At 44.7% G+C, this 11,572-nt stretch overlaps 1 protein-coding gene across 1 annotated transcript in view; it reads right to left on the bottom strand.

The window, feature by feature from the left end:
- Positions 1–11,290, bottom strand: part of PDK3 (pyruvate dehydrogenase kinase 3) — a 99,737-nt gene extending 88,447 nt beyond the window's left edge. Inside the window, exon 1 of the mRNA XM_062184397.1 lies at positions 11,017–11,290. Coding sequence (XP_062040381.1) covers positions 11,017–11,122 — 106 coding nt within the window. The 5' untranslated portion in view covers positions 11,123–11,290. The remainder of the gene's footprint in view (positions 1–11,016) is intronic.
- Between the last annotated feature and the right edge of the window lie 282 nt (positions 11,291–11,572).

The following is an 11,572-nucleotide window of genomic DNA, read 5'->3' on the forward strand; positions in this document are numbered from 1 at the left end:
CATGAAGGCACGGGAGCCAGACGTACAATTGGTATGCCTTAAAGACGTTCTAGAGCCCAAGAAATCAGGCTATATGAAAATCCAGCCCTATCAGATCTTAAAGGCCCCAAAGCCCAATTCTTTCCTTAAACATAAAAACCAACCAAGATCTGATAAGTCATCGGAGATATCTTTACCCTAAATTATTCTCCTCCCCTTTGATTCTGAATAGTTGGTTTCTGTCTCCAAACAGGTTTGTCTAATTCTTGGCAACACTGCACAGCAGAAAAACATTTCAGCTTACAGAAAACATATATGACATACATAGTAGAGATACAAAATAAACATACTTGGAAGCAGAGTGAGATCTTTTCCCGCTTTCCTAATGTGTGTGGTTTTTTTTTTGTTTTTGTTTTTTTGGTTTTTTTTTTTTGACAGGCAGAGTTAGAGAAAGGTCTTCCTTTTCCATCGGTTCAGCCCCAAATGGCTGCTACGGCCGGCGCTGCGCCGATCCGAAGCCAGGAGCCAGGTGCTTCCTCCTGGTCTCCCACACAGGTGCAGGGCCCAAGCACTTGGGCCATCCTCCACTGCACTCCCGGGCCACAGCAGAGAGCTGGACTGAAAGAGGAGCAACCGGGACAGAATCTGGCGCCCCGACCAGGACTAGAACCTGGGGTGCTGGGCCGCAGGCGGAGGATTAGCCAAGTGAGCCATGGCGCCGGTCTCCTAATGTGTTTTTAAGGAAACAATCTCATCTTCTCCAGGAACAGAAGCAAGGCTCTCTCCAGAGGTAATCAGGCTTCAGGAACAAAATGACTTTAAAAAGCCGAGACTTTGCAAAGAGTAGTCATTTGGAACCAAAGTCAACTTCTGGTGGGTATTTGAATCTTCAAATACTTTCTAAAGAAGGCAACTGAGGCCAGCGCCAGCACACCAGGTTCTAGTTCCGGTTGGGGCGCCGGATTCTATCCCAGTTGCTCCTCTTCCAATCCAGCTCTCTGCTGTGACCTGGGAAGGCAGTGGAGGATGGCCCAAGTGCTTGGGCCCTGCACCCGCATGGGAGACCAGGAGAAGCACCTGGCTCCTGGCTTCGGATCAGCACAATGCGCCGGCCGCAGCGGCCATTGGAGGTGAACCAACGGCAAAAAGGAAGACCTTTCTCTCTGTCTCTCTCTCTCACTATCCACTCTGCCTGTCAAAAAAAAAAAAAAAAAAAGGCAACTGAGCCCTTGGACCTCAACAACAGTAAGAACAGGGAAACTGGTTGCTGCCTTCTAGTAGCTGAAGACTGTGAGATTCACAGAAAGATTATGGTAGAAATCAAAATACGAGAGGTTCTGCACCAAAAAGGCAGTGTTGCCAGACAAACTGCTTCTGGGTGGCTTTATGCAGAAGATACTATATTTACACATATATAACAACTAACTAAATTAAAGTTCCACCGTGTTAATACACCCTATGTGGAGTCAGGCATGCCATCAGCATTCAGCATTTATGGAGCCCCCACTCTGAGCAGAGCAAGTTGAGCTGAGGAAGCCTCCCAGGAGGTGAGTGCTTACCCTGTGCAGAGACACTCTGGGATAAATGAAGGGAAAGGAGGCAGGAGCGAACATGTTTAATACAAGTGCGACCATGCACAAGTAATAGGGCAAGAAAACAAGTGGGGAGCAGGATGAAAGTAGTTAAATGAAGAAACCACAGGTGCACAGTGTGACACTGAAAGATGAAAAGCAAGTACAGGAGCCGGCGCTGTGGCACAGCGGATTAAAGTCCCTGCCTGCAGTGCCAGCATCCCATATAGGTGCCAGTTCAAGTCCTGGCTGCTCCTCTTCAGATCCCGCTCTCTGCTATGGCCTGAGAAAGCAGTAGAGGATGGCCCAAGTGCTTAGGCCCCTGCACCCGCGTGGGAGACCCAGAGGAAGCTCCTGGCTCCTGGCTTCAGATCAGCTCAGCTCTGGCCACTGCCGTCATTTGGGGAGTGAACCAGTGGAATGCAAGACCTACCTCTCTCTCTCTATCTCTCTCTCTGGCTCTACTTCTCTCTGTAACTCTTTCAAATAAATAAAATAATTCTTTAAAAAAAAAAAAGCTAGTACAAATGAAAATGTGCATCATTTCCTACCAACTCATTAAACACTCAGTTCTATCTTTAATTTATGTCATTACAGACCAAGTTCTCCTTTTCTTATGTCACCAAGAGAATTTTTAATTCATAGCCACCAGTAAAGACAAAGACTGAACTCAAATTTGCACAAATATAACAAGAAGCCACTGTAACATTGACTGCCATTCAAGGACAATAAATTTGTCCAAAACATCCAGCACGGTTCACAGAAAAAACAATGGAACAAGACACATAAAAGTTATATTAAGAAATAAAATCAATAAATGTTGATTTTTTTTTTGACAGGCAGAGTGGACAGTGAGAGAGAGAGACAGAGAGAAAGGTCTTTCTTTTTGCCGTTGGTTCACCCTCCAATGGCCACAGCAGTTTGTGCGCTGCGGCCGGCGCACCATGCTGATCCAATGGCAGGAGTCATGTGCTTCTCCTGGTCTCCCATGGCGTGCAGGGCCCAAGCACTTGGCCATCCTCCACTGCACTCCCTGGCCACAGCAGAGAGCTGGCCTCGAAGAGGGGCAACCAGGACAGAATCCGGTGCCCTGACCGGGACTAGAACCCAGTGTGCTGGCACCGCAAGGCGGAGGATTAGCCTACTGAGCCGCGGCACCGGCCAATAAATGTTGATTTTTAAGCTTTAAAATATGATGTTTCCATTGCTCTTAATAAGGAATTAATATATACTACCTGAAGTCACACTGTCCAATGATCCTGAGCCACATATATAATCTTAAATTTCCTAGTAGCCACATGAACATAAAAAGAAACATTAACATTTTCTCATTTTACTTAACCCAACATATCCATAATATTATTTTTTAACAAGTAATAAGGGGCCAGTGCTGTGCTATAGCAGGTAAAGCCACTGCCTGCAGTGCCAGCATCCCATATGGGTGCCGGTTCAAGTTCTGGCTTCTCCACTTCTGATCCAGCTCTCTGTTATGGCCTGGGAAAGCAATAGAAGATGGCCCAAGCCCTTGGGCCCCTGCACCCTCGTGGGAGATCTGGAAGAAGCTCCTGGCTTCGGAATGGCACAGCTCTAGCTATTGCGACCAATTGGGGAGTGAACCAACGAATGGAATACCCCCCCACCCCCTGCTTCTCCTGCTCTCTCTGTATAACTCTGACTTTCAAATAAATAAATAAATCTCTTTAAAAAAAGAGTAATGAATAAAAATGTGTTGAGACATTTTACTAGCTTTATTTGTTTTTTTAAAGATTTATTTTATTTATTTGAAAGAGTTACAGAGAGAGGTTGAGACAGAGAAAGAGGTCCCACATCCACTGGTTCATTCCCCCGATGACTGCAATAGCCGGAGCTGCACCAATATGAAGCCAGGAGCCTCCTCTGGGTCTCCCAAATGGGTGCAGGGGCCCAAGGACTTGGGCCATCTTCTACTGCTTTCCCAGGCCATAGCACAGAGCTGGGTCAGAAGAGGAGCAGCCGGGACTAGAACTGGCGCCCATATGGGATGCCGGCACTTCAGGCCAGGGCATTAACTCACTGTGCCACAGCACGAGCCCCTAGTTTTATATTTTTTGAAATCCAGTGTGCATTTTATACTTAAGCATATCTCAATTCAGAAGTTCAATTTTTATCATAAATAATTGACTTACAATTAGACTTCATAAAATTTACAGTTCATAGGTAGACTCAAATGTCCAACTTCTTTTAAACATAAAACATACTTAAAGGTTAACCAGGCCGGCGCCGCAGCTCAACAGGCTAATCCTCTGCCTTGTGGCACCGGCATGCCAGGTTCTAGTCCCAGTCGGGGCGCCGGATTCTGTCCCGGTTGCCCCTCTTCCAGGCCAGCTCTCTGCTATGGCCCGGGAGTGCAGTGGAGGATGGCCCAAGTGCTTGGGCCCTGCACCCCATGGGAGACCAGGAGAAGCACCTGGCTCCTGCCATTGGATCAGCACGGTGCGCCAGCCTCAGCGCGCCAGCCATGGCGGCCATTGGAGGGTGAACCAACAGCAAAAGAAAGACCTTTCTCTCTGTCTCTCTCTTTCACTGTCCACTCTGCTTATCAAAAAAAAAAAAGGTTAACCAAACAAAGTATCAGTTTTAAATTAAATCAATTCAGTTTCTCATCCACACTAGCCATATTTAATTTTTAAGGTATTTATTGAGTCTTACTTTTTTTATTTAAGAGACACATAGAGCGAAGAAGAGAAGGAGGTGGGAGATCGAACTCATCCATTGGTACACTCCCTACATGCCTACAATAACATGGATGGCAAGGACCCAAACACCTGAGGCATCACCACTGCCTGCCTCCCAGGTCTCCATTAGCAGGAATCTGGAATCAGGAGCCAGAGCCAGGATGTAAACCCAGGAACTCAGACATGGGATACAGGTATCTAAACCAGCATCCTAACCACTATGCCAAATGCCTGTCCCTAGCAACATTTCAAGTGCTCAAGAGGCTTATATGGCTGGGAGGTGGCAACCACACAGGACAAAGATGCTCTAAAGAAATAAAATGATAATTATAATCACTGGAAGCGAAAATTCAAACTCAATTATTTGTTTAAAAATATGGTAAAAACAAAGCAAAGAAACATGGTAGAAAAAATAGAGCTTAAAAACAGAAAGCAAAAGAAAACTAGATGACTTTTATTACAGATGACAGATGTGTCATATAAACAAGTCACAAAAGGTCAAGTCACAAAGCAATTCACCTCTATACTACATTGAGAGATATATTTAAAACAAGTAATCAAAAAGATTGAAAATAAAAGGACAGCAATGCTGTACCAGGAAAGGTAAACAAGAAAATAGGGAACTAGATCTAGATTTCAATGTCAAATAGGGTTGAATCTAGGCCAAAGAGCATTCAACTAGTAAAAGGCAACACTGCGTAATGCTAAAAGAGTACATGTCACAACAAGGACACAGCAGCTATAAGTATCACACACAACATGAATAGTCACAAAACAAAAACTAGAGTAAGTATCAGGAGAAATAGGATGCTATTATTAGGAGATTTTTATTTCTCTTATACTTATCACATGGTAAGTTAGGTGAATTTTTTTTAAAAGGGGAAGGTGTATAAGACCTAAATAACATAATTAATATAGTTAATCTGATATATCAAACTGTATTCTGAGAAGAGAGCATAACCTTCTTTTTACTGCCCAAAGAACATCTGCCAAAAATGACAATATACTGGGCTTCAAAGTAAACATAAGGAAGACAGAATAATTCAGAAAGCATTCTGTGGTCACTATGTAGCAAAACTAAACAAAAATAAAAATACAGACTGCACCTACACAAGAGATTTTAAAGCTCCCTCAAACTATTCTTGGGTTGTAGAAGAATAAAAATCTGAGGATGCAGAAGAGCTGGAGGAAGGAAAAGGACTCAAAGCATTAGGTGCACAAGCAGTGCTCAGGGGACTAACCGTAACCTGAAATACTAACATAAACAACCCAACAGGAAAGAAACCAAGATACAATTTTTTACAAAAAGAATAAATCTGAGTAGATCAGAAGAAATGAATAAAGTCAAGGTAGATATCAATGAACTAGAAAACAAAAGTCATAAAACTAATAAATCCAACCAAAAAAATTACCTAAACAAACACACACTCAAAAAGGAAACAGCTAGAGAAAAATGAGACTGCTAATATATTGACTACTCTCTCAGCTATCCAAATTGACTTACTAAAAGCTTCCATGACTAGGATAATTTTCTAGAAAAATATAACAAAACACATTTATTCTAGAAGAGACCAAAAACCTATACAGAAAATATCACAGGACAGAAAAAGTTGTCACAGAGCAATAATTTCCCAACACATTTAAAAGACCTAATAATTTTCATATAGGGGTTCTTTTTTAGGGGTTCTACTAAATCTTTGAAGAACAGATCATTTGAAAGATATAGTGCTCCTAGCATACAAAAAGAAAAAAAATTATCTTTGTGAACAAAGCATGACTTTGGTTAAAAAAAAAAACAAACCTAACACACTGTATATATACATAATAGCCAGAGGCAAACAGTACATGAATATCAATAAAATGAATCCAGGGGTTCATCATACTAGTCTACTTTCTGCATATGTTTAACATTTTCTATAATAAAAAGCCAAAATGAAGAAATTTTTTCCCAAGGGGGAAAAATTCTACCTAGATATGTTTCACCTATCAAAAGTTTGACAACAACGTGTTGAAAGTGTAGGAAAATAAGCACTCTCAGACACTTCTAGCACAATGTAAACAGTGTGAACAGACAACCTCTACAGAAAGCAATCTGACAGTGTCTATTAGAATTACAAATGTACATACCCACTGATGCAGCAATTTCATGTTTAGAAATCTGTTCTATACACACACACACGCACATGCACTCAGACATGCATGAAATTACAATGCATACAGTAATTCTCTGTAGTGCTGCTGTCACAGCTGATATTGGAAACAATCTACAAGCCGCTAATAGGGAGTTTGCCACCTACAATATGACCATATAACTAAGTTCTCAGAAACCATAAAAAAGAAAAGGGAAGTTGTACAGAACAGATATGAAAAGCTCTTTAATGTACTATGTTTTTAAAAACAAGGTACAGACAAAGATATAGGTTGCCCGTTATGCAAAAAAGGGGAGGCCACTGGACAGAAGCAGGAAGCAGGCCTTTCTGACTACGATCTTTTGAATTTACAACTGTGACTACAATCCCAGGCCAAAAAGAAAACCTCATTTAAAAAAAAATTCTCGGGGCCGGCGCTGTGGCTCACTTGGTTAATCCTCCGCCTGTGGCGCCAGCATCCCATATGGGCACCGGGTTCGAGTCCTAGTTGCTCCTCTTCCAGTCCAGCCCTCTGCTGTGGCCCAGGAGGGCAGTGGAGGATGGCCTAGGTGCTTGAGCCCCTGCACCTGTATGGGAGACCAGGAAGAAGCTCCTGGCTTTGGATTGGCGCAGCGCTGGCCATGGCGGCCATTTGGGGAGTGAACCAATGGAAGGAAGACCTTTCTCTCTGTCTCTCTCTCTCACTAACTCTGCCTGTCAAATAAATAAATTAAATAAATAAGTAAATAAAAAATTCTCACTCTTTGGGATGGACTAGTGTCAAAATAAACTAACAATCCATTTAGGATACTTGTGATTCTTGCTGCACTCATTAACTGTGTGGCAGGCCATATTTCAAGAAAAGATCAAATTCAAGAGTTTATTATTTTAAAGGGCACAGAGAAACACTGCACACAGATCAAAGGGGGATAGTAGATTAGAAGGAAGATCATCAACTTAATGGTTTTTAACCTTGGTGATGTTTTGGGTTCTTTTTTAAATGCTTTATTTATTCTCATTTTACTTGAAAGGTAGAGAGGCAGAGAACAAACTTGCATTTATTGGTTCACTCCCCAAATGCCTGCAACAGCCAGGGCTGGGCCAAGCCAAAGGCAGGAACTCAATCCAGGTCTCCCACATGAGTAGCAAGGATCCAAGCATCTGGGCCATCATCTGCTGCCTTCCTATGGTATACATTAGCAGGAAGCTGGATCAGAAGCAGAGCCAGGACTCAAACTCAAGCTCTCCAACATGGGATGTGGGTGTCCCAAGCAGCAGCTTAGCCGTTGTGCCAAATGCCTGCCCCCTTGCTGATGCTTTAGACAGACCTGGGATATTCTAAAAGTATCAATGCCTTGAATCCCATCCCCAAACCATTTACATCAGAAAATTTGAGGTATGAGGCCAAGCCTGAAAACCACAGATCTGAATGCTTTAAAACAAGGGATCTCAACAATGAGAACCCCAGGGAATATCTGGCAATGCTAGAGATATGCTGGCTGCCCCAACTTGGGATGGGGGCATGCTAATGACATCCTAGGGGGTTGAGGCCAGGGATGTGGCTAAATCTCCCACAGTGCACATGACGTCTCTCACAACGATAGGGCCTAAAACATGAAGAGCGCTGAGACTCTGAAGCCCTGCTTTAAAATAACAACCAATGACAGTCTCTATTTTTTTAATCATGATTATTGTTTATTTATTTAAGAGGTGGAGAGACAGACAGACACAGAGCTTCCATCTCCTGATTCATTCCTCAAATGTCTCAGAAAGCCGAGGCTGGACCTAGGCCTGGAGCCGGGAACCGGGAACCCAATCCAGGTCTTCCAGATGAGAACCCAGCTACTGAGTGAGCCATCACCTGCTGCCTCCCAGGAGTCTGAGTTAGCAGGAAGCTGGGAATCAAAGCCAGGCACTCTCCCATGCGATGCAGGTGTCTTAAGCAGCATCTTAACTGCTAGGGCAAATGACTGCCCCAGCCTTCACTCCTAACAAAACAAACAATCTCAATACTCACTGGTGTAGGATACAGTAGCCTAAGAAAGCTATTTCAGTGGCCACAGAAACTGTAACTTCTGTGTACATAGTTAAAGCAAATACTGTAACCAAAATACTGTGTACATTCTTTCTCTTGTCACTATCCAGTTACCCTCATCAAAACTTATGCCTCATTTGTACAGTGCCCAGGGAGAAAGACACAAAGTTCACAAACTGGCAGCCTGCAGGACAACATGGTCCATCAGCTATTTTGTTTGTGCCAAAGGTCTTTTAAAATATACACTGAATTGGTAGCCATCAGCTACTCTCTCCAGAGCCAGTCATATATCAGGAGACTGCCACAGCCTCACCAGGCTGGCTCCCCTCATTCACCTGCTGCTCCTACTTAGTACTCTAAGCGTTTGAGCAACCCTCCCTTCTCCTCAGTTTTCTCCAATCACATGGGGCATCAGTTTCTATGCTGCTCCCCTCTCCATCTTGAAAATATTCCTCCATCCATTCTGAAATCTCCAATTTCCTCATTACTTGTCAAAAGAATTGTTATCAAGAGACAGAACCAAAAGAAGTAGTAGGAATGGCCTTTGTATGACAATCCCCTTAAGTTGTCATATTCTTAAAGATAGGCTCACTAACACCTGATTCATCTCTGGGCACTAAAAACCAGGCTTGTAGTTTCCAGCACATTCCACTACAATTACATATAGCTCTTCTGTGTGCTTCCTTAAAGGCAAAGACAAATTATTATGCTTCTCTCATGATCCGATTTTAATGAATTCTTCCACCTATCCCAAAATAGGTCAGAAGACTTTATGGTGAATATCTATCAAAAGATTCTGTAATTTTCCTGTTAAGAGCTTATCCCTTTTCCTTTGAAATTGCAATCATATGGTTTGGGGGCTATGCCTTACAGATTACCTGATACAATCTACACATTTTATTAACAAGGAAACTGACCCCCCAGTGAGGATGGGTCACTTAGCCAAAGGCCACCAGGCAGGGTCAGAATTAGAACATTCACTTCCAGATACTGGCCTTATAGGTTTTCCAAGATAACTTTATCCCCTACTGTGGTTTTCCTACTCAAATAACATCCTTGCCAAGACATCTATTAACATGGGTAGACACTAGCTGCTATCGAAATAAATGAATTGAAATTTGAGCCATGCTATAGAGCTATCACTTAAACTTCGAGGGTTGCAGACACTGGGAGTTTCTGGATTACTTTTCTTTCTTTTGTTGTCTCAGTTTACCCTAATGAAAGGTTGAGACCTCCAGAGTTCTCTAAAACATAAAGTAGATGGAAAGCATGAGTATAACAATGACAGCATTTTCTATCTAAACTCTGAAATCAGGAACTGCCTCAGCCCTCTAAAATTCCACAAGTGCCTAGGGATGGGAGAGTAAAACTACTGAAAAGCTTTGGGGAGCAAAGTTTAAGATGCAAAAATCAACATCTCACAGAACTCTAGCTTTCATCATCATTCTCTGGCAAAATGGTTTCTTTTTAATTTGCTGTCAACTTTATTCCTATCGCAACTATTTTGTTAAGTATGGACATCACATTTTGCAATTTCAGGTCTTCTGGAATGTTCCATGTACTGTGCACTTTGGGTTTTGTTTGGTTCTTTTTTGGGGGGGGTATTTTTTCCCCAGCTGACACCATCCCTTTGACATTTACATAAATGAAGAGATACCCCATTATTTTCTCTTGAGAGTTTAGAATACCTTTGCTGCCTGATTTTATTTTCCTTCACGGTTACTTAGTTTCTCTCTGATGCCTGGATGCACACTTTTGTGTGACTTTCAGGTGTTTCACAACCAATTCCCCCACATTCAGTGGCTGGTGAAACGGCCCACTCTAGAGAAATACGATCCAGTACACAGAAGGTGGTGGAAATCTATTCCTATCTCGGGCCTCTGGCAGGTTGAGGGCCTGGGCCTTCTGTACTCCCTCTTCAATCTGTGGAAGCTGCCCACTACCTGCCCACTAGCCCACCCGACCAGGAGAAGGTAGATGGGACACCAAAGGAGAGGAGCAAGGAAAGGTGCTGGCACCGAGGCCTGAGTTGTAACACAATCCGTTCTGCTGCTAGGAGACTACAGGTCGGCATTTCCTAACATTTAAGGCTTTTGCGGTGCAGCTCTCGACCTGCTCTAGCATAACATGCTGAAGCCCACAGTTCGAGTCTTACCGCTCCAGCCTCAGAGCGACAAGGGGACAAAATGCCATTGCATAATCTTCTCAGCCTCAAGGTGTTTCTAAACAGCGCTTACCCAACCCCTCTAAAACTCTAAAAATAAAAACATTAAAAAGCCACCCACACTGGGTTCTTAAGTTTTCATGGCGGTGAGGTTTATGTCAGGTTGATCTGAAGCTAATGATGGCAGGTTTGGGGAGTCCCGCCAGGGATGAGGATTCTCGGACGTGGTTTGTGTCTCCGGCTCAGCCCGGAGGTTGGGTGTAAGAGGGCCAGGCCCTGCCCTTCCGCGCCCCGAAATCTGAGCCCGGAGGAGAGACCCTGGGCATTCCCTAGCCCCGCCCGCGGTTCCCACGGACTTTACCCGGAGGTTGCGGAAGCGGGGCGGAGGTCCCGGATGGCAGCGGCCCCGCGGCCCCGCACTTACCGAAGTCCAGGAACTGTTTGATGGAGAGTGGTGATGGCGAGAACCGCGAGTAGCGCTCGATCTGCTTGGGCACCGGCTGCTTCAGCAGCCACTGAAACAGCCGCATCTTCGCTGGAGCAGAGCCCTGACCTGCCTAGATGCCCAGGCGTCCGCAAGGGCTAGCGCAGCCTAGCCGCGCGGATCCGGCACGTTCAGCAGACACGCACCCCGGCCTCCGTCTCTATCTCTGCACCGCGGGCACAGCCGCTGCAACTCCCGGGCCGCGGCCGGCCGCCCGCGGCTTCCCTAGGCTCCGCCCGGGGGGCGGGGCCGACTGCTGCACGTACACGGCGCGCGCGGAGTGCGAGGAGCGCAAGGGGAGAGCCTCTGCACGCGCTCGCCGCTGATTGGCTGCCGCCGCCGCCCAGGCTGGTGTTTTTTTGTTTTTTTGTTTTTTTTTTTTTGCCCGGGTGCGGCGCCGCTCTGGCGTCTCTCTCCACTGCTGGTGGGACTCAGCTCAGGCCCAGCCAATACAGCCGCCCCTAGCTCCGCCCCTGACGAGGTTCTCAACTGCCCA

Source organism: Lepus europaeus, chromosome X (assembly GCF_033115175.1).
Source record: "Lepus europaeus isolate LE1 chromosome X, mLepTim1.pri, whole genome shotgun sequence".
NCBI lineage: Eukaryota > Metazoa > Chordata > Mammalia > Lagomorpha > Leporidae > Lepus > Lepus europaeus.